General features: G+C 44.5%; 1 protein-coding gene across 4 annotated transcripts in view; it reads right to left on the reverse strand.

Moving 5' to 3' along the window:
* Positions 1-23,711, reverse strand: part of hook3 (hook microtubule-tethering protein 3) — a 129,373-nt gene that overhangs the window by 83,627 nt on the left and 22,035 nt on the right. For all 4 annotated transcript variants that reach the window (XM_070872280.1, XM_070872278.1, XM_070872281.1 and 1 more), the window contains exons 3-5: positions 17,414-17,486; positions 7,359-7,409; positions 1,360-1,492 (exon numbers count right to left, since the gene is read on the reverse strand). In XM_070872280.1, coding sequence (XP_070728381.1) covers positions 1,360-1,492; positions 7,359-7,409; positions 17,414-17,486 — 257 coding nt within the window. The remainder of the gene's footprint in view (positions 1-1,359; positions 1,493-7,358; positions 7,410-17,413; positions 17,487-23,711) is intronic.

Below are 23,711 nucleotides of genomic sequence, written 5' to 3' on the forward strand. Positions count from 1 at the left end.
GGGAGGGAGAAAGAGGGGGAGGGAGGGAGGGAGAGAAGAGGGGGAGGGAGGGAGGGAGAAAGAGGGGGAGGGAGGGAGGGAGAAAGAGGGGGAGGGAGGGAGGGAGAAAGAGGGGGAGGGAGGGAGGGAGAAAGAGGGGGAGGGAGGGAGGGAGAAAGAGGGGAGGGAGGGAGGGAGAAAGAGGGGGAGGGAGGGAGGGAGAAAGAGGGGGAGGGAGGGAGGGAGAAAGAGGGGAGGGAGGGAGAGAGAAAGAGGGGGAGGGAGGGAGAAAGAGGGGAGGGAGGAGAAAGAGGGGGAGGGAGGGAGAAAGAGGGGAGGGAGGGAGAAAGAGGGGGAGGGAGGGAAAGAGGGGAGGGAGGGAGAAAGAGGGGGAGGGAGGGAGAAAGAGGGGGAGGGAGGGAGAAAGAGGGGGAGGGGGAGGGAGGGAGAAAGAGGGGAGGGAGAAAGAGGGGGAGGGAGGGAGGGAGGGAGGGCAGAGGGGAGGGAGAGAGAGAGAGAAAGAGAGAGAGAGAGAGAGAGAGAGAGAGAGAGAGAGAGAGAGAGAGAGAGAGAGAGAGAGAGAGAGGGGGGGGGCATCGGGTCGGGGAACAGGAGCGCGGGGGAGCAGGTCTCGGGTCGGGGCGGGGGAGCGGGTGTCGGGTTGGGGGTGGGGGGGGGGTGTCGGGTCTCGGGTCGGTGGGGGGGGGGGAGCGGGTGTTGGGTCGGGGCGGGGGAGCGGGTGTCGGGTCGGGGCGGGGGGGGGGGGGAGCGAGTGTCGGGTCTGGTCAGGCGGGGAGCAGGAGCTGGCCGTGGGAGGAGCCCCAGTGAGGCCATTGGGCCAGGGCTAGGGGCTGCGTGCTTCGGGCCCCTCCCACACAGTTCGGCGCCTGGAGCTACTGCACTTGCGTGCCCACTGTAGCGCGCATGTGCAGAGGTCCCTGCACTGTTTTCAGCGCCGGGACCTGGCTCCGCTCCCCCACAGCTCGTGCTGGCTGCGCCGAGGGCCAGAGGACCTGTAAGTAAGTGCAGAATACCGAGGATTTTTTTAGGCGCGAAAAACGGGCGCTCTCTTTTTTCTTGTGGAAACTTGGGCCCTATAAATCCAGGAGTGCTAAACAGAATTAACAAAGTCATTAGAAAGTCTGTCTGATTGATATTTCATCTGCATTAACAGGCACTCATCCAAATTTGCAACGTTTGGATCAGTTTCAGGCTTTGGATGAAACTGATCCAGGAACAAGCATAGTTTTTAAAAATCATTAAATGTTTTTCATTTAAAGAAGAAAAAACTGAATTCCACTGTAGGTATACACAATGACTAATTCACACACTGAAAGGTCCCAAAAACAGAGTACCACCATGTAATCTGTCTGGCTTTACCCTGTTTCTGCTCACAGTTGACAGCACAGCCAAGAATGAGCTGTAGCATTCGTCCAAGCTCAGCTGCATCAGAGTGTTCGCCTATTAAATTAACATCTGGCAGAGGGAAGTCAGTAATCTGTTGTCCCAGGACCTATAAGCAGATTAAAATAAAATTCAATAATACTATTTACACCAGCTGTATGGAAGTAGAATTCCTACTGCCATTGGGATACACCATCAAAAATGTTCTGCAGAATGTGATCTATGTTAGTACAACTTCAGCCTTTGTACATAATTGTTTGTCATAGACACAGACGACTCTAGAAGACTCTACTGGAACACAAAATGCACAGTGTTTTCCAAGTTTACTTCTTTCGTCCTTTTAATTCTTTCTAGAGTTGGTTGCAACACTATTGAAATATTTTTGATGCAATGAAATCCATAGTGATTGTATTCATAAAGTTGCTCAGAATCAATTAGCATATGCAGGGATTTCATCAATTTATCCATGGAAAGAATAAAAATAACAATTAGAATTTTTATTTGTGGCAGTTGCAATTTTAACCTATAAATCATGTGCTTCAGGTACAATGTCTGATGTGGCAAATGTTTTTGTTTAAATCATTTACGTTCAACATTTATGTGCCAAACGTGTTGCAGTATTGGGTTGTCTTCAGGTATGTGTCCATTGGACCTCACATAACAGACATAGAATTAAGATTCCATCTCAGTTGTACCATGAGAGCAGCAGCAAAGAGATCCAAATTATTATTCTTTGCAAGGAATTTTTGTGCGATTAAAATATAGAAGGAACCCTGGGCTATGTTATTTTAAGAGCAAACAGAACATGTACATGACAGGAAACATGAATTCAACATTCATACAAGATAAAATGGGGAAACCAATGTTAAGTTTAGCTTAAATTCAATTCTGTGCATTTTAGTTAGAGGACTAAAACTGAACATACAGTTCTGTGCATTTTAGCAGAGGACTAAAGCTGACCACACAAGTCAAAAGTCTATAATTGAGAGTAGCTCCTTGATAAGACAATAGATAAACATAAGAACATAAGAATTAGGAGCAGGATTAGGCCATTTGGCCCATCGAGCCTGCTCCACCATTTAATAAAATCATGGCTGATCTGATCTTGCCCTTGGCTCCACTTCCCTGCCCGCTCCCCATAACCCTTCACTCCCTTATCGTAGATTTCACTACTATTATTGTCCATTTGCTTCTCACCAGTTTATTTTATGTGGTTTTATTTTTATTTCACCCAGTTTTCCCGAAACGGTTTGGAAAGAAGAATAAACCACTTAGCTAAAGACCAATGAGACCAACGTCAGATGTGCATATGGATTTTCAGAAGGCGTTTCGCAGGAAGCTTGATACAAATATTAAGGCCTATAGTACAGAGGAAATGTAACAGCACGGATGAAAGTTGACTGACGGACAGGAAACAAAGGGTTAGGCCTCTAATGGATGCTACTCGGATTGGACAAGGGTTGGAAGTGATGTACCCTAGGCTGGATCTACTTTTTGCAAGTGTGGGAAGAAAAACAAAGAATGGGAGTATAAGCTCAACAGAAAGAAACCGATGTGTGTGGAAAGATGGAGAGAGAGAAAAATAAATAAGAGAAAGAGAAAGAGAGAAAGAGCGAGAGACACACACACACACACAGACAGACAAACCACTATAAAGAATAATAAAGCAAAAGCAAAATACTGCAGATGCTGGAATCTGGAATTAAAACAGAAAATGTTAGAAATCTCAGCAGGTCAGGCAGCATCTGTGGAGAGGAAGCAGAGTTAACATTTTGGGTCGATGAACTTTTGTCAGAACTGCAGAGTGTTCGAAAAGAACAGATTCTTAATGAACACTGAAAGGGGACGGGGAAGAAAGAACAAAAGGGAAGGTCTGTGATAGGTTGGAAGACAAGAGCGATGAGAGAGACAAAAGAGATAAATTCAACTGGTAATGCCAGGAGTTAGAAAAACATTCTCCCAGTTTCTACGTCTCCGTCACATCTGCTCGGACGGCACCACCTTTCACACTAGTGCATCTGACATGTCTTCCTTTTTCCTCAACAGAGAATTCCCTTCCACCGTGGTTAACATGGCCTTCGACTGTGTCTGTTCTATTTCCTGCACCTCTGCTCTCACCCCTTCCCCTCCCTCTCAGAACCATGACAGGATTCCCCTTGTCCTCAACTTTCACCCCACCAGCCTCCACGTTCAACAGATCATCCTCCGCCATTTCCGCCACCTCCACTATGATCCCACCACCAATCACATCTTTCCCTCCCCTCTCAGCATTCTGAAGGAACCGCTCCCTCCGTGACACCCTGGTCCATTCTAGTCACCCCCAGCACCCCCTCCCCTTCCCACGGTACCTTTCCGTGCAAGCGCAAGAGATGCAACACCTGCCCTTTAATCTCCTCCCTTCCCACTATCCAGGGCCCCAAATACTCCTTCCAGGTGAAACAGCAATTTACTTGTACTTCTTTCAATTTAGTATACCATATTCGCTGCTCACGATGTGATCTCCTCTACATTGGGGAGATCAAGAATAGATTGGGTGACCACTTTGCAGAGTACCTCCGTTCAGTGTGCAGGTGTGACCCTGAACTTCCAGTCGCCTGTCACTTTAATTCTCCACTGCATTCCCACTCTGACCTCGGTCGCCTACGCTGTTCCAACGAAGCTCAAAGCAAGCTCGAGGAACAGCACCTCATCTTTCGTTTAGGCACTTTATAGCCTCTGGACTCAACATCGAGTTCAAAAATTTCAGAGCGTTACCATTGCCAATCTTTGGCTCCCTTCCCCCGCCCCCCTCCCAGAGCCTGTTTCTTTTTTTCCTCATTGTCTCTAATGGCAGTTGGCCATTATCCCGCCATTCACACCCTATCTTGTCCAATGTTTTTCTAACTCCTGGCATTACCATTTGAATTTGGGCCATCGTTCCTTTTGTCTCTCTAATCTTTCCTCTCTTCCAACCTATCACAGACCTTCCCTTTTGTTCTTTCTTCCCCTCCCCCTTTCAGTGCTTGTTAAGAATCTGTTCTTTTCGAACACCCTCCAGTTCTGACAAAGAATAATAAAGCCTTCACCATACAGACTGTAGTGATTCAACAAAAAGGCCCACCATCATCTTCTATGGGCAACTAGATATGAGAAATAAATGCTGGCCTGGACAGCGGCACCCACATCCCAAGAAGGATCAGAAAAATCTTTGGATGCCCAAATATATGCATCGATATCATTGTATAGCTGCACAACAATATGCTTGGTCGAGTGTGCACGTGGGAATCTGTCTGAAATGTACAGAATCTGAAATAGCATAACACAATGCCTGGTTATTTGGTCTTTTTTTTCGTATTCAGCAAGGGGTCTTACAGTATCCATTTACTTAATTCACACATCTGTGAAGCTTTACAATCTGACATAAGAACATAAGAAATAGGAGCAGGAGTAGGCCATCTAGCCCCTTGAGCCTGCTCTGCCATTCAATAAGATCATGGTTGATCTGATCTTGGCCTCAACTCCACTTCCCCTCCCTCTCCCCATAACCTTTGATTCCTTAGCTTTCAAAAATCTGTCTATCCACCTTGAATATATTCAATGACCCAGTCTCCACAGCTCTCTGTGGTAGAAAAATCCAAAGATTCACGACCCTCAGAGATGAAATTCCTCCTCATTTCCGTTTTAAATGGACGATCCCTTATTCTGAAACTACGCCCCTAGTTCTAGATTCCCCCACGAGGGGAAACATCCTCTCTGCATCTACCTGTCAAGCCCCCTCAGAATCTTGTGTTTCAATAAGATCACCTCTAATTCTTCTAAACTCCAATGAGTATACATCTAACCTGCTCAACCTTTCTTCATATGACAACCCCTTCAGGAATCAATCTCGTGAATCTTCTCTGAACTGCCTCCAATACAAGTATATCCTTCCTTAAATAAGGAGACCAAAACTGTACGCAGTACTCCAGGTGTGATCTCACCAATGTCCTGTACAGTTGTAGCAGGACTTCCCTATTTTTATACTCCATCCCCTTTGCAATAAAGGCCAACATTCCATTTGCTTTCCTAATTACTTGCTGTACCTGCATGCTAACCTTTTATGGTTTGTGTACAAGGACCCCCAGATCCCTCTATCGCAGCATTTTGTAATCTCTCCCCATTTAAATAATAATTTGCTTTTTTATTTTTCCTACCCAAGTGGATAACCTCCCATTTTCCCACATTATACTCTATCTGCCAAACTTTTTCCCACTTACTTAGCCTATCTATATCCCTTTGCAGATTCTTTGCGTCCTCCTCGCAACTTGCTTTCCCATCTATTTTTTTGTATCATCTGCAAATTTGGCTACATTACACTTGGTCCCTTCACCCAAATCATTAATATAGATTGTAAATAGTTGAGTGCCTAGTACGGATCCCTGTGGTACCTCACTAGTTACAGTTTGCCAACATGAAAATGACCCATTTATCCGACTCTCTTTTTCTGTTAGTTAGCCAATCATGCTAATATATTACCCCAACCCCGTGAACTTTTATCTTCTGCAGTAACCTTTTATGTGGCACCTTATCGAATGCCTTCTGGAAATCCAAATACACCACATCTACTGGTTCCCCTTTATCTACCCTGCTCATTACATCCTCAAAGAACTTCAGAAAATTTGTCAAACATGATTTCCCTTTCATAAAACCATGCTGACTCTACTTGACTGCATTAGGATTTTCTAAATGTCCTGCTACTACTTTCTTAGTAATGGTCTCCAGCATTTTCACAATGACAGATGTTAGGCTAACTAGTCTATAGTTTCCTGCTTTCTGTCTCCCTCCTTTCTTAAATAGGGGTGTTATATTTGCGGTTTTTCAATCCATTGGGACCTCTCCAGAATCCATGGAATTTGGGTAGATCACAACCAATGCATCCACTATCTCTGCAGCCACTTCTTTTAAGACCCGAGAATGTAGGCCATCAGGTCCAGGGGACTTGTCCATCTTTAGTCCCATTAGTTTGCCTAGTACTTTTTCCTCCAGTGATAGTAATTGTTTTAAGTTCCCCCCTCCCAATAGCCCCTTAATTATCAATTTTTGGGATGCTACCATGAAGACCGATACAATCTCTGCCATTTCCCTGTTTCCCGTTATTAATTCCCAGTCTCAACCTCGAAGGGACCAACGTTTACTTTAGCGACTTGCTTCTTTTTTTATATACCTGTAGAAGCTCTTACTGTCTGCTTATATATTTCTTGCTAGTTTACTCTGATAAACTATCTTCTCGCTCTATCATTTTTTTAGTCGTCCTTTGCTGGTTTCTAAAAATTTCCCAATCCTCTAGCCTTCCACTATTCTTAACATTGTATGCCTTTGTTTTCAATTTGATAAGATCCTTTACTTCATTAGAAGGATTGTTCATCCTTCTCTTGGAGTTTTTCTTTCTCACTGGAATATACCTTTGCTAAGAGTTAAGAAATATCTCCTTAGATGTTTGCCACTGCTTATCTACCATCTTACCCTTTAATCTAGTTTCCCAGTCCACCGTGGGCTATGAACTGAAAAATGGCAAGAATTGCTATGGTGGACTGAAGAATCTGTACAAAGAAACCATGAAAAGTAACCTCACTGATGACTGGGAGAACATGGCACTGGACAGGGCACAATGGCACCTTGTATTCTGATCTCTCATTTCAAAAAGCAGCACCTGTGCAACTTGAACAGAAAATGAGAAAACAGCAAAATTACATAGTGGCTGTAGCAGTTGAACAACTCTAACCAGACAACCATACACTGAATAGTGCAAAAACTGAGATTCCCACGTTGGGTTCATCAATCACCAGTGCACATACCAGAGGACCAGAGAAGCTTTTGATAATCAGTCCTCCTTTAAATCAGGGGTAGCCATATTATACTGATAAGGCAAAAAACCCTAAAATTCAAAAACATTTTGTTTGTGGTGATTATTTCTAAACATTTCTAAAACAAGTAATTATTAAGTGAAATTATCTCACCTCATGATAGTAATCCAGAATCCCTTTTAAAATTTTCTTCAAATTGCTAACCTGAAAAGAACAGAGAAAAGTGTAAATACAGTACATCAAAGGAGACCGACAATATAACACTTCAAACTATAAGCAATTTTCTTAATTTATGGGGGGGAAAAAATTCAGGACCGACCACAATGTCTAATACTTTAGGATTTTTTTTCTAAGCATCTTACTGCATTACACGAGGACTTTTCCTCGAGCACTGTAGCTTCGCAACGGAGGCTCAAGACAACTTCAGATAGCTGAACTTCAATCAAATTATTTGAGGTTAGTATCTACGTAACTGGACATATAATTTGGTGACTATCTAAAATACTTATCGGATTTCAAATACTGTATTACAGTTAATTGTTTAACAAGTCATGGATATGCTGAAGTGTGTCTGTAAGAAAGGTTTCTGGCTTCACTATTCTGAAAATGCAAGGAAACTAGTTTAGAAAATTTACTGAAGTAACAGACAATAGTTTTTTTTTTAAATTTAAAAAGCAAATTACTTCCCTGCCAACCTAATGTTCCAGAATGTTAGACTGCGTACCTTGAGGTACAGTATCACTCATTCTTCGAAAGAAATTTAACTTCCATCATAAACGGGATACTGCATAAGTTTTGCATGCTGAACAGTCAGATGACCTTCCATCACTGCTGTATAGAAGGCTTTATTCTGGGACATGCACTTAGTTCTTTAGCTGGATGAGGCACCATTGAAACCTCATGTACAGCAAGGCACTAAAAATAAAATGAAGAAAGTAAAGTAAGTTCCAAACCATCGGTCAGAAAGAGAAACTAGAGTCAGTGCTGGGAGGGGGCTTCGCATGTGGGTGGCAAACTTTTTTTTTCCCACATAACAATGAAAACCGTATATCATCATGGTAGGTAATCTACAACTGTTTCTCATTTGTTCAACTGACAAATATCAAAAATAAATTGGAGTTGGAATTCAGAGGACCAACATCTTAAAGTCAATTTCAAAACACTCATTATCCAGAGCTTTCCAGTCAAGGCACATTGGTTGATGTATCTTAGGTCTAAAGTTAAAGCAAACACATAGCAGCCATGTCTTTCATTTCACAGGTAAGGTACCTTTATTGATTATTAATTTGACAGATAAAGGCATTCGCCCCTAATCCACTGATAACAATATTGTTTTGATCAAGAGAATGAAGTGCAATTATTCTGCATTTTAAACATCGGATTTATTAATTTAGTAATTATTCAGTTTTACACACTTGTATACCAAACATACTTACATGGATGGATGAGCTCTCAGTCAATGTCCAAGTATTAGAATCCTCCAGAGAAGTTATATTGCTGAAAGTAGGCCACAGTGAAGGGTATGATCACTGATGCCCTCGAAAGGGCCTCAACATGAACTCAAGTCATTGTCCAGCACCAAAAGTATGAAAAATTCAGTTTAAGATTTAAGCTGGAGATGCCATTCATCATAAACATGGGTGGAAATGTCTGTTTTCTTTGTCTTTTGGGTCATTTCATTCAAGGAAGAACAAAGATTCCCCTCAAAGGGTTGGCCAAATAATGAAATTGCAAATGTACTGGTCAGAATTTCCCAAAGCTCTCTAAATTTGGGAATTGTGCCTTTGGATTGGAAGATTGCAAATTTAATTTCATTATTTAAGGAGGGAGGGAGCAACCAGGTTATTACCACTGTTTGGGCCCAAGTTTCCACATGATTCGCGCCTGATTTTTAGGAGCAACTGGTGGAGAACGGACTATTTTAGAAATCGCAATTCTCCACATTTTTTTTTCTGCAGTTCTAGTCAGGTAGAACAGTTCTAGTTTAGAACAGAATTTTTTCTTCAAAAGGGGGCGTGTCCAGCCACTGATGCCTGATTTGAAAGTTTCCACAGTGAAAATTTACTCCAAACTAAAGTAGAATGGAGCCAGTGAAGATTTTTGTAGAACTGAAAAAACCTGTTCTACACATTAAAAAATCAGGCGCAGGTTACAAATTAGGCGTCCAGAACGAGGTGGGGGGGGGGGGGGGTGGGGGGAAGGGAACTCATTAAATTCGACAATAAATCCTTATTTATACTTCTACAAATATTATACAAATAAATCCAACCTGAATAAACATTTATAAGCCAAGAAAAGATTAAATAAACCATCTTCCTACCTGTGTGAAAGTGCTTCAGCCAGGGAGAATTCTGCAGCCGTTCGTGCCGCTGAGCGGGAGGGGGAGAGAGAGAGAGAGAGAGAGAGAGAGAGAGAGAGAGAGAGGGGGGGGGGAGGAGGGAGAGAGCGAGAGGGGAGAGAGAGAGAGAGAGAGAGAGAGAGAGAGAGAGAGAGAGAGAGAGAGAGAGAGGGAGGGAGGGAGGGAGGGAGAGAGAGAGAGAGAGAGAGGGGGGGAGGGAGAGAGAGGGGGGGGAGAGAGAGAGAGAGGGGGGGGAGAGAGAGAGGGGGGGGGGAGGAGAGAGAGGGGGGGGGAGAGAGAGAGGGGGGGGGGGAAGAGAGAGAGGGGGGGGGAAGAGAGAGAGGGGGGGGGGAGAGAGAGAGGGGGGGGGGAGAGAGAGAGGGGGGGGGGGAGAGAGAGAGGGGGGGGGGAGAGAGAGGGGGGGGGAGGGGAGGAGAGGAGGGAGGGAGGGGGGGGAGGGGGGGAGGGAGGGAGAGAGGGAGAGAGAGAGCGGGGGGGGTGGGTCGGGGAAACAGGAGCGCGGGTCGGGTCAATCTGGGGGGGGGGGGGGGAAGAGCGGGTCTCGGGTCGGGGGGGGGGGGGGGGGGATGTCTGGTCGGGGGGGGGGGGAAAGAGAGCGGGTGTCTGGTCGGTGGGGGGGGGGGGAGGAGCGGGTGTCTGGTACGGGGGGGGGGGGGGGGGGGGGGGAGCGGGTCTCGGGTCGGGGCGGGGAGCGAGTGTCGGGTCTGGTCGGCCGGGGAGCAGGAGCTGGCCGTGGGAGGAGCCTCATTCACGCAGCCCCAGTGAGGCCATTGGGCCAGGGCTAGGGGCTGCGTGCTTCGGGCCCCTCCCACACAGTTCGGCGCCTGGAGCTACTGCACTTGCGTGCCGACTGTAGCACGCATGTGCAGAGGTCCCGGCACGGTTTTCAGCGCCGGGACCTGGCTCTGCCCCCCCACAGCTCGTGCTGGCTGCGCCGAGGGCCACAGGACCTGTAAGTAGGTGGAGAATACCGAGGATTTTTTTAGGCGCCGTTTTAGGCGCGAAAAACGGGCGCCCAGCTCGGAGGGGCGCCCATTTTTTTTCTTGTGGAAACTTGGGCCCTTTGTAACAGCTCGGCCTAGTTTACGCATTCATTCACTTCAGAAGAGAGGCTAAGATAAATTATTTTTTGCAGAGATTATTGAATGCTTTTGTCATGAGAAATGGTTGAGGTCGAGACCATTGCATCTTTTAAGGGAAAATTGGATAAATATTTGAAGTAGATAAAAATGACTATGGAGAGCCATTTGGCACCTGGGATGAAGGGTTGTCCTATGAGGAGAGATTGAGTAGAATGGGCCTATATTCTCTGGAGTTTAGAAGAATGAGAGGTCTCATTGAAACATAGAACAGTCATAGAGAGCTTGACAGGGTAGATGCGGATAGATAGATAGTTTAGAACTAGGAGTCATAGTCTTAGGATAAGGGGTCAGCCACTTAGGACTGAGATGAGGAGAAATTTCTTCACTCAGAGGGTTGTGAATCTTTAGAAATCTCTACCCCCAAGGACTGTGGATGCTCAGTTGTTGAGTATATTAAAGACAGAGATTGATAGATTTTTGAACATCAAGGGAATCAAGGGATAGAGGGATATAGCAGAAAAATGGAGCGAGGTAGAAAATCAGCGTGATCTTATTGAATGGCGGAGCAGGCTCGAGTGGCTGTATGGTCTACTCCTGCTCCTATTTCATATATTCTTATGAGAGGTTGGGGGGGGGAACAAGTAGGTGAAAGTAGATTTGGGTTACTCTAGCAAAGACCCAACACAGATACAATGGTTAAAATAGGCTCCTCCTGTGCTTTAGAATTCTATAGTTTTACGCTGATGGCAATAAGCAAGGATAAGTAGCAGTAAGAAAGGAAGCTGGTAGTTACTGGGATTCACAGTCTTTTTTTTTTACAGCTGATCACCTTAGAGGTATAAAGCAGAAATAAATTACAGCGGAGAGAGAAATATATGCATGCAGTTCCTGTGGTGTTGGTGACATGTATAATGTCTTCCCTCTTTTTTTCCCAGCAAAAAAAAGTTCGCTGATTTATGACAAAAGTTTCACTTAGGTCTGAAATTATCCTTGCCCTATTCCCTGAATACTTTCCAATACATCTAATCTTTTTGAGATCGGGGGACTAAAATTGCAAGTCATACTCTAGAATTTCCCTCATCATTGATGTGCAGAACATTAGTATAATTTGTTCAGAGTGTTGCAATGGTCTCCAGATGCACAAGTTTCTCATTAATAACAGATTAATTTTCCAAACAAGACATAATAACGCGTGTATTTTTCTAACTTGGTGAAGGATTTTGGACTTTTAAGGAAGAAAAGAATGGACTTGGTAAAAGAGCAGAACCTTGTTAAAGGTATAAACAAAGGAAAGAGCACAAAACTATCAGCTTGGCCAAAATCAGAGAGCATGATGGTCTTTGCTTATTGTCCAGTATGCTTCAGAGAGAAAGCAGACAAGACAACTGAGTAGACTACAAGGACAGGACATGGTAAACATACCAACTGCGACAGAGAGAGAAACAAGGCCTGAGGAACTGATAAGAAATTCTTCAGTTAGAAATAAAAACAACTCCAAATAACACAAATAACTTGTGTCTCGCTTGATCCTTGACCTTTCATATCTGATCTAGTGTTAGCTGTGGCTCAGTGGGTAGCACACTTGCCTCCGAGTCAGAAGGTTATGAGTTCAAATCACACTCCAGGGACTTGAGCATGTAAATCTAGACTGACACTCCAGTGCACACTGTACTGTCAAAGCTGCCGTCTTTCAGGTGAGATGTTAAACCGAGGCCCCGTCTGCTCGCTCAGGTAGATGTAAAAGATCTCATTGCACTATTTCAAAGCGTTTCCCACATTATAACAGTGACTACACCTCAAAAGTATGGCTCAAAAGTGCTTTGAGACGTCTGGTGGTCGTGAAAGTGCTATATAAATGCAAGTGGGGGTGGGGGGGCGGAGAGAAAGAGAGAGAGAGAGAGAGCAAGAGAGAGAACGCGAGAGCGAGAGACCAGCTACAGACAGGAAGGACTACTGCCTCACAACAACTTGAACTTTTCCGTCAAGACAAAGATCAAAAACAGCTTGCATTTCTGAAGATTACAAAATAATCAGTTTAAAACCTTATCCTCAGACTGTCGAGAGAAAATTGCTCCCTTGATTTTTAAGAGGGAAACCCGCAAAGTAGAGGGTACATTCACCCTTGCAGCCCACAAATTCTTGTGTCACTGTGACATCTATTGATACAGGACCGCACGCTGCTCCTTTGAACGTCGGGCCTTCAAAGGAGCACACCACTTCAAGGTACAGCGTGTACTGGAGAGTAATGGCTGTGAACAGGGAGATTGGATTGGACGTCACCAAGGTCCAGGTCGCTGATTGGAGTGTGGGCAGGTACAGCAGGAGCGGCGAGGTTGGGGCGCAGGAGCGGTGAGTGATCGTGGAGCAACGTGATCAAGGCCCAGAAGAGGTGAGAGAGTTCGGGGCCCAGAAGAGGGCTCAGGGGCAGCACAAGTCAGCCCACACTGCAATATGTTTGTGCACTAGGTCCGTGCAGCAGAGGTGATCTCCAGTCATCTTGGTTAATCCTGGTCACTGGACCAAGATCTAGCTCTGTCAAGCCAGTGTGGTGGCTGGTGTGCAACGGCCACCACACGTTAAAAAAAATCCACGTACAGGCATCTTCCACCCTTCAACGTGTAGTTCGGGACCTGGAATATTAGGTCCTTCATTGAAACACCTGTGAACTCATCCATTTATGGCGTGGAAGCAAGTCATCCTCAATAGGATATGATAATGATATTGATACAATTACCTCACTCCGATTGGAGTTTTCAGATAACTGGAAGGAGATGTGGTGACATAACAGAGCCACTGGTTGGTGGAAACAGGTTGTACATTTTGTTGGTGCTTTTTACGTCTTTCCACGATGGGCTCCAAATAAGCTTGTTCCTCAAGAGCAGCCCACTCAGCCTTTTTGATCAATCCAATGGAAAATCTCAAATTCTTAGCTAGATTAACAGGAAAATTTTGTACCACCCATCGTAGCTCCTTTTCGCAGTCAAGGCATTTATGTCTGACTGTTTTAGAAGCTTATCGAAGGTTATTCACGTTACTAATAGATAATATTACTAATTCTGATTCGCTCTTTAAAGTAACTGGACCTCTCCCTGATAAAGACACTTGCAATTGTTTTTTTCTTCTGTACTTGGAAAACAACCAGTTTGTATGTAGCTGCTTGAGCAGGCTATATTCTGAAGTCTGGGAATACAACAGCCAATCAGGTCTCAATGATAAGAAGTTGCTTGACATTCACTAGCAGATTATATTTGTTGCAGTCCATAATAGTGGATGCAACTAGAATATGAGCAGCTGAAGTATGTCAGACTAATTATAGCATTACTGTTTGTCTCAGGAACTGCTTTAATCAGAAGCGATCTTAATCAAATTTAGATATGTTTTGATTCAACACCATACCCCACACCCTACTGCCAAGAACCGGAGGAGCCCTGGAATAGGGTCACTTCCTCCATCTCCCCTTGCTCAGAAGATGGGGATGCCTCTAGCTTCCAGTAACTTCCTCGAAACCATACGTCTTCTCATCTTGGGCTCCATTATCAACCGATCGCTATAGCAGGACTAGGATCAACATTCTATGATCAAAGTGGGTAGAGAGACATCTTAAAGTTGACCATTCAATCCTTCTCCCAGACTCTCACTCATGCAGAGCCCAAAAGTGTACCACATCCTCCCCTACCTCACCCCCATTTCTGAAACTTTCATGTCTATCGTCATCATATCCAAGTTCCACTTCTTCAAAGCTCTCTTAACTGTCATCATGAGCTCAACTTCAAAGGGCTCAACAAACCCTTGACATCCTTCTTAAAATGTTGTGCCCAGAATGGGGCACAATAGTCTAGTTGAGGCCTAACCAGTGATTTATAAAGGTTTAGCATAATTTCCTTAACTTTTATACTCTATGCCTCTATTTATACAGCCATAGATCTTGTATGCTTTATTAACAGCCTTTAGTGAAGACCCTCAAAAAATGGTCTCACAAGCTCACTCATTCTCTTTTGAGAGGGTATTGTTGTCAGTGTCTCGGGAGATATCATCAACAAGGGCAGACATAGACGACGAGATTCAGTACCGCCTCCAGTGCGCTAGCACAGCCTTCGGCCGCATGAGGAAAAGTGTGTTTGAAGATCAGGCCCTCAAATCTGCCACCAAGCTCAAGGTCTACAGTGCTGTTGTGATACCAGCCCTCCTGTATGGCTCAGAGACGTGGACCATATACAGTAGACACCTCAAATCCCTGGAGAAATACCACCAATGATGTCTCTGCAAGATCCTGCAAATCCCCTGGGAGGACAGACCCACCAACGTTAGCGTCCTCGACCAGGCCAACATCCCCAGCATCGAAGCACTGAGCACACTCGACCAACTCGGCTGGGCAGGCCACATTGGTCGCATGCCTGACACAAGACTCCCAAAGCAAGCACTCTACTCGGAACTCCTACACGGCAAGCGAGCCCAGGATGGGCAGAGGAAAACGTTTCAAGGACACCCTCAAAGCCTCCTTGATAAAATGCAACATCCCCACCGACACCTGGGAATCCCTGGCCAAAGAGCACCCTTAGTGGAGGAAGTGCATCCAGGAGGGCTGTGTGTACCTCAAGTCCCCTAGTCCCCTAGTCCTGATGAAATGCATCCCAGGGTATTAAAAAAGATGGCGGAAGTTATAGCAGATGCATTTGTTATAATCTACCAAAATTCTCTGGACTCTGGGGAGGTACCAGCGGATTGGTGAGCAGCTAATGTAACGCCTGTTTAAAAAAGGGGGCAGGCAAAAGGCAGGTAACTATAGGCCGGTTAGTTTAACATCTGTAGTGGGGAAAATGCTTTAAACTATCATTAAGGAGGAAATAGCGGGACATCTGGATAGGAATAGTGCAATCAAGCAGACGCAGCATGGATTCATGAAAGGGAAATCATGTTTAACTAATTTACTGGAATTCTTTGAGGATATAACGAGCATGGTGGATAGAAGTGTACCGATAGATGTGGTGTATTTAGATTTCCAAAAGGCATTCGATAAGGTGCCACACAAAAGGTTACTGCAGAAGATAAAGCTACGCGGAGTCAGAGGAAATGTATTAGCATGGATAGAGAATTGGCTGGCGAACAGAAAGCAGAGAGTCGGGATAAATGGGTCCTTTTCCGGTTGGAAATCAGTGGTTAGTGGTGTGCCACAGGGATCAGTGCTGGGACCACAACTGTTTACAATATACATAGATGACCTAGAGGAGGGGACAGAGTGTAGTGCAACAAAATTTGCAGATGACACTAAGATTAGTGGGAAAGCGGGTTGTGTAGAGGACTCAGAGAGGCTGCAAGGAGATTTGGATAGGTTAAGCGAATGGGCTAAGGTTTGGCAGATGGAATACAATATCGGAAAGTGTGAGGTCATCCACCTTGGGAAAAAAAACAGTAAAAGGGAATATTATTTGAATGGGGAGAAATTACAACATGCTGAGGTGCAGAGGGACCCGGGGGGTCCTTGTGCATGAATTCCAAAAGGTTAGTTTGCAGGTGCAGCAGGTAATCAGGAAGGCAAATGGAATGTTGGCCTTCATTGCGAAAGGGATGGAGTACAAAAGCAGGGAGGTGTTGCTGCAACTGTATAAGGTATTGGTAAGGCCGCACCTGGAGTACTGCGTGCAGTTTTGGTCACCTTACTTAAGGAAGGATATACTAGCTTTGGAAGGGGTACAGAGACGATTCACTAGGCTGATTCGAGAAATGAGGGGGTTACCTTATCATGATAGATTGAGTAGACTGGGTCTTTACTCCTTGGAGTTCAGAAGGATGAGGGGTGATCTTATAGAAACATTTAAAATCATGAAAGGGATAGACAAGATAGAGGCAGAGAGGTTGTTTCCATTGGTGGGGGAGACTAGAACTAGGGGGCACAGCCTCAAAATACGGAGGAGCCAATTTAAAACCGAGTTGAGAAAGAATTTCTTCTCCCAGAGGGTTGTGAATCTGTGGAATTCTCTGCCCAAGGAAGCAGTTGAGGCTGGCTCATTGAATGTTTTCAAGTCAAAGATAGATAGATTTTTAAGCAGTAAGGGAATTAAGGGTTACGGGGAGAGGGCGGGTAAGTGGAGCTGAGTCCACGACCAGATCAGCCATGATCTTATTGAATGGCGGAGCAGGCTCGAGGGGCTAGATGGCCTACTCCTGTTCCTAATTCTTATGTTCTTATAAGTCTCATCGCCGAGAGCATGCAGAAACCAAACGTGCGGCAAACCAGTCTTCCCACCCACCCTTTCCTTCAACAACTGTCTGTCCCACCTGTGACAGAGACCGTAATTCCCGTATTGGACTGTTCAGTCACCTGAGAACTCATTTGTGGAAGCGAGTCTTCCTCGATTTCGAGGGACTGCCTATGATGATGATGTCAGTGAATCAGTTCTATGGTTTCAAATTATACTGCACAGCTACCTCACTGAGGGCAATAAAATTAACTGAGTAGTCACCAATCGTGACACCTGAGTCATTTGACAGGACAGAGACTGGCTAATATTTACACTGATGGCCAAATTTATGGGCTTGGCTGATTTGCAATTGATCTTAGAAGAGACTGTGTGAAGTCCTTTCCCTAGCTTTTCAAATTCACACAACGTCACTTGAACACTTTTTCTTCATTGGAACAACCTTACATCTAATTCTTAGCTGCAACAGAAATCTGTATGGTAACCAAGTTAATCTGGTTTTCTTCTGATTTTTCTCTATTGAAGATTTTTGAATGAACAATGGTAGAGAGATAATATAAAGATAAGTACCTTTAATCGCCAGTTGTCCCCTACTTCTGTCTTGATACGATTTATCCAGGTATCATCAAACCATGACTGATCTCTGCAAATTTAAGAAAAGACATTCTTTATTTTTCATACGTTAAATCAGAATCATTTTAATATAAAATAGTATGTTCATCATAAAATGAGTACAACTGCATACATTACCTGTTCATTTGATCATCACATTTCCGGTCATATTTTGATCAATAAAAAAAAAATTACAAGTCTAACAATGAAAACTCACAAAAATCTACTAAACCTGAAACGCAACCAAATCACTCAGAATACACGGTAATGAAGTAGAGTGATGAAATACATAATGCTCTCCATTTAGTAAGATGTCAGATAATTTTCAAAGAGTGGAAAGTAAAAAAAAAATGGCCAAAAAAAAATGAATCTTACTGATTTTCCTGCTGGTTTCAATGATTTTCACCTAGGCAAGTAGAATACCAAGATACTACTGCGTGGGGTCATGTAAAGTAATTACCATTGTCTATAAATTATTTGAAAAGTGTCCTGTTCTTTGAATGTTTTATTAATCCATGTAGAGGTATTTTTTTGTCCTTTTAAGTCCCCCTGCCAATAACATAACTCTTTAGGGACACTCAGCCATCTGCAGCGACAAGCAGCAAATTGTGCCAATTCTGGCTTCCAGATGTCATCTTAATATCAATGATAGGAGTCTGTCCTGACCACTCGATTGATAAAACCAGGTCAAATTACAACCTTCTTTACCTTTTGAACCCATTTTTAGCCAATCAAGGTCTAATACAACTTTAGGCGAGTCTCAGCCAGTTCTAAAACTGAAGGATATACGAGGCACAATCAAACAGGTAAGTAATTTATTTAAACTTAAAATAAACAAAGTTAAAAGAAAAGTTAAATTAGGGAATTCAAGTAAAAGTTTAAAAAAAGTACTGAAAAATACTGCTGCAGCTTGATGCGCTGAATAGCATGTTTATGTGCCATGTAATTCTTTGAAAGTGAACAGGGAAAAAGAAGGGTGAAAAGGAGTGGAGGAGGTTGGGTGAAAAGGGGAGTTCGAGGTGAAAAGAGCCAAATAGCTAAATTACAATGACAAGCCTTCAAAAGTACTTAATTAGCTGTGAAATGCTTTCAGACATCCAGAGATCGTGAAAGGCATTGTATAAATGCAAATTCATTCTTTGGTGATCACCTCGAGTGGATTATTGCCGCACCCAGACATGACACACAAGGTTTTTCAGCTGAACAAACAAATTATGAATCCTAGCAGATCTCAATGGACATTGATCACGGTGAGTCAGATGTTTTATAAAAATAAAACTTATATTTATATAGCGCCTTTAACATAGTAAGACGTCCCAAGGTGCTTCACATGAGTATTCATCCTGACATGTGTGTCTCTGCAGTAAAAGTATCTGGGGGAAGAAGTTGAAAGCTTTTTTCTGCTGAATTATCAAATTGGATGTGCCAGGAACTGAACTGTTTGGTGCCTAATTAATACAAAAAAAAGGAATACTGCTGAAAAGACGTTTTCCTGTGCTGCACAATTCTACTGTTATGGACACAAGCAGCTGGTAAGTCGGTGACCCTTTGTTAGTTCTGCTTTGGAATTAGTAACCAAAGTGTGAAAGAATAATCCTTTTTATCAGCAATCATTTGATTTGATATGATTTGTTCTCAACTGGCCATTGTTTAAGAATAAGAGCTTAGCTTGTACCTCATTTAAAGGAACAAATCTTTTGATTTTTTTTTGGTTAAAATACACCAAAATAAATAAATTATGTTTGAATTGCTCTCCAGTCACGTATACCTAGTACAGCCATAATTAAAATGACATTTACCTCTGTTGTTGTTCTCTCTTGCCTTCAACACCCAAACAACGTTTGTCAATCACTGTTTCATAAGGAGACATATTCACTCAGCATTGTGCTGACTCTTTCAAACCATGTACCAGAAACAGAGGGCATGACTTGATAGTGATTGATGACTCATACAGGTTATGGTTGCTGCAAGATATCTCTGTGGAGCTTTTGGATATGTATTTACTGCAAAGATTTAAGTGAGCGAAAATAGGAACCAATATGAAGTTCTGTGGGGTTTTTTTTTGGGTGGGAGGAGCTCTGTTTTTTTAGCACTGATCATGTGATGTTCCTTCTGGGGGTTTCAGCAACATTTCTCAAAAGCTTTCCAAAAATACTTTTAAGATATCAATCCCGAAACTAGTGCACTGTATCTGTGAGTTAGAAATGTCCACTAATTATTTAAAAGTACAGCTGTTTAAATCCTGCTGACTATTCAGACACTGAATAGATTGCTGTCTTTTCCATGATGAGCACACAATTTAAAAACATTCCAATATTCTCCTCTCCAGAATGCAGTGCTACACTAAGTTATGGTTCAAGGGGTGGCAGGACCCCTCTGGTACCTTGCCTATTTATTAGTCTTGATGCGTAATCCTAGACATGTCAGTCGGCTTTTTGATTGTGGGAGGAGTGACATCACAGCCAAACCTGATCCTGAAGTATCAACACATTGTCAAAAGTAATGAGTAGCAGGACCCAGAAATGGAGAGGCTAGACTGCAGTGTCCCCATTGTCACCACCCTGCCTGAATCAACTAACTTAGCACTGACCAGGAACTTGTGTAATTCAATACGATGCCACACAGAAGAGCCGAGGGCCCAGGGGGAGCATGGGCCAGCCCACATTGATATATGCGCGCGCTAGGTCCGTGCAGCAGAGCAGGTTAATCCTTGCCACTGGACCAAGACCTAGCTCTGTCAAGCCCGTGTGGTGGCTGGTGTGCAACGGTCACCAAACGTTAAAAAAATTCACGCACAGACATCTTCCACCCCCTCAATTGGAGTTCAGGACTGGAACATCGGGTCCTTCATCGAAACATCTGTGAACTCGTGGAAGCAAGTCATCCTCGTTCGAGGGACCGCCTATGATGATGATGATGATGATGATGATGATGATGATGATGGAGACAAAAAAATTGACACCGTGCCATATAAGGAGAAATTAGGGCAAATGACAAAAAGCTTTTAAGGAGCATCTTAAAGGAGGAAAGAGAGGTAGAGAGGCAAAGAGGTTTAGGCAGGGAATTCCAGAGCTTAAGGCCTAGGCAACAGAAGGCACTGCCACCAATGGTTGAGCGATTATAATCAGGGATGCTCACGAGGGCAGAATTAGAGGAGACAGGTGTTATGCCAAGTTGTATTACCAGGAGCAGTGAGCAATGGAGGCGACCTGTGGAAACATGGGATCTCGCAATACTGCAATGAGGGTCTCAGGATCCAACAGTATTCTTTTGGGGTGGATCCCAGAGCCCAGGAGCACTGGGAGGAGCTCCCAGGTGTCAAAGATTAAGGCCCCAAGTTTCCACATGATTTGCTCCTGATTTTTAGGAGCAACTGGTGGAGAACGGAGTATCTTAGAAATTGGAATTCTCCACATTTAAGTTTTCTGCAGTTCTAGTCAGGTAGAACAGTTTCACTTTTGAACAGAATTTTTTTTCAAAAGGGGGAGTGTCTGGCCACTGACGCCTGATTTGAAAGTTTCCACAGTGAAAACGTACTCCAAACTAACTTAGAATGGAGCAAGTGAAGATTTTTGTAGGCCTGAAAAAACCTTGTCGACACATTAAAAAATCAGGCGCAGGTTACAAATTAGGCGTCCGGAACGAGGTTGGGGGGGGGGGGGGGGAAGGGAAGTCATTACATTCTACAATAAATCCTTAGTTATACTTATACAAATATTATACAAATAATTCCAACCTGAATAAAAATTTATAAGCAAAGAAAAGATGAAATAAACCATGTTCCTACCTGTGTGAAAGTGCTTCAGGCAGGCCTTTCAGGCAGGGAGAAGGCTGCAGGAAGCCTCACAAGTTGTGGCAGCCATTCCCGACGGCAGGGGGGGGGGGGGGGAGGCAGTGAGGGCCCGACCGACGGCAGCGGGGCGGAGGCAGGGAGAAGGCTGCAGGAAGCCTCACAAGTTGAGGCAGCCGTTCCTGACGGCAGGTGGGGGGGGGGGGAGGCAGTGAGGGCCCGACCGACGGTAGGGGTGGGGGGAGGCAATGAGGGCCCGACCGACGGCAGCAGCCGTTCCCGATGGCAGGGGGTGGGGAGGCAGTGAGGGCCCGACCGACGGCAGCGGGAGGGAGGCCGGGAGAAGGCTGCAGGAAGCCTCAGAAGTTGAGGCAGCCATTCCCGACGGCAGGGGGGGGTTGGGCCCGTCGGGAAACGGCTGCCTCAACTTCTGAGGCTTCCTGCAGCCTTCTCACTGCTGTAAGAAGCCTCAGTGCTGATCATGGAAGGGCAATGTGGTTTTATTAAAAAATTGAACAGCTACAAAGAACTACAAAAATGGCCGAGTGCCTATGTTTCCTTCACACTGCGCGTGCGTGAACGCTCCAACGCGCACGCGCAGGGTTGCCGGCATGAAAAAAACTCATTTAAATGGTACCCAGCCCCTCCTACTTACAAAATCGGCGCGAGTGGTAGGCTCCGCCCCCTGGGCGCTGCGCCAAGCTGACATCGAGCTGCAAAGCGCTCGAGAATAGCGCGTTTATTTTCAGGCGCCGTTTTCGGCGCGAAAAACGGGCGCCCAGCTCGGAGGGGCGCCTGTTTTGCCGCGTGTGGAAACTTGGGGCCTAATAGAGGGAAGTCTGGGGACACTGGGGCAAGTCTTAGGATTAGTTAACACTGAGAATGCACTTTAGGGGTCCAGCAGGACTGGGAAAGGTGTTTGGAGCATTGTTGGAATTCTGGGGATTACTGGGATCTAGCAGTTTGAGGAAAGCTATCATCTGCAGGTGGTGGTCCTGGAGAATGGGACCCAAACTGCCCTTGGTCCTTTATGAACCATCAAGCCCCAACGAATGTTCCCTTTATGTTTCATAAAAATAAATGTCTATAAACAAAATTTAACTTTTTAAATCAATCATTCAAAAGTTTTTAAATATTAAAGAAAATTCCTTAAACCTCAGTACTGGTTCAGAGAAGAGATGCTTTTAGATAAATATTCAACAACAATCAATTCTCAACACGTATACTATTCTGCTTATCCCTGACAGCCACCTGTATCAGGCAAATAACACTAACCATTTTCCATTACCATAGGCATAGGGAATTACTATTACCATAGTGCGACATCCCCACTGACACTTGGGAATCCCTGGCCCAAGACCGCCCTAAGTGGAAGAAGTGCATTCGAGAGCACCTAGAGTCTCAACGCCGAGAGCATGCAGAAATCTTGCGCAGGCAGCGGAAAGAGCGTGCAGCAAACCAGTCCCACTCACCCCTTCCCTCAACGACTATCTGTCCCACCTGTGACACAGTCTATGGCTCTCGTATTGCACTGTTCAGCCACCAAAGAACTCACTTCAGGAGTGGAAGCAAGTCTTCCTCGATTCCGAGGGACTACATAAAACTATTTTGAGCAGTTCAAGCAGCAGTTCACACCTCGTGACGACTACCTGTCATTACTGCAGTTGTACAGGGCCTTAGTGAGGCCTCACCTGGAATATTATGTTCAGTTTTGGTCTCCAAATCTGAGGAAGGACGTTCTTGCTATTGAGGGAGTGCAGCGAAGGTTCACCAGACTGATTCCCGGGATGGCAGGACTGACATATGAGGAGAGACTGGATCGACTGGGCCCATATTCACTGGAGTTTAGAAGGATGAGAGGGAATCTCATAGAAACATATAAAATTCTGACAGGACTGGACAGATTAGATGCGGGAAGAATGTTCCCGATGTTGGGGAAGTCCAGAACCAGGGGACATAGTCTAAGGATAAGGGGTAAACCATTTAGGACTGAGATGAGGAGAAACTTCTTCACTCAGAGTATTGTTAATGTGGAATTCCCTTCCGCAGAGAGGCAGAGAGTTGTTGATGCCAGTTCGTTGGATATATTCAAGAGGGAGTTAGATATTGCCCTTACGGCTAAAGGGATCAAGGGGTATGGAGAGAAAGCAGGAAAGGGGTATTGAGGTGAATGATCAGCCATGATCTTATTGAATGGTGGTGCAGGCTTGAAGGGCCGAATGGCCTACTCCTGCACCTATTTTCTATGTTATTCACTGCTTGCAAACAGGACATACGTTTTCAGTATTCTTCAATTAGTTTTCCCTCACTGAAAAAAATGTTTCTTAAAAGTTAAGAGGAAATTACTTTAAAAAGCCGCTAAAACGCCTACCACTGTTGTGAGCCCTTCTTGCCGGCTTGCTGAACTTAACACCTGCCGACTCTGTTCTGAATTAAATATTAATTACTAAGGACATGTTCGAAAAA

Source organism: Pristiophorus japonicus, chromosome 2 (genome assembly GCF_044704955.1).
Source record: "Pristiophorus japonicus isolate sPriJap1 chromosome 2, sPriJap1.hap1, whole genome shotgun sequence".
Taxonomy (NCBI): domain Eukaryota; kingdom Metazoa; phylum Chordata; class Chondrichthyes; family Pristiophoridae; genus Pristiophorus; species Pristiophorus japonicus.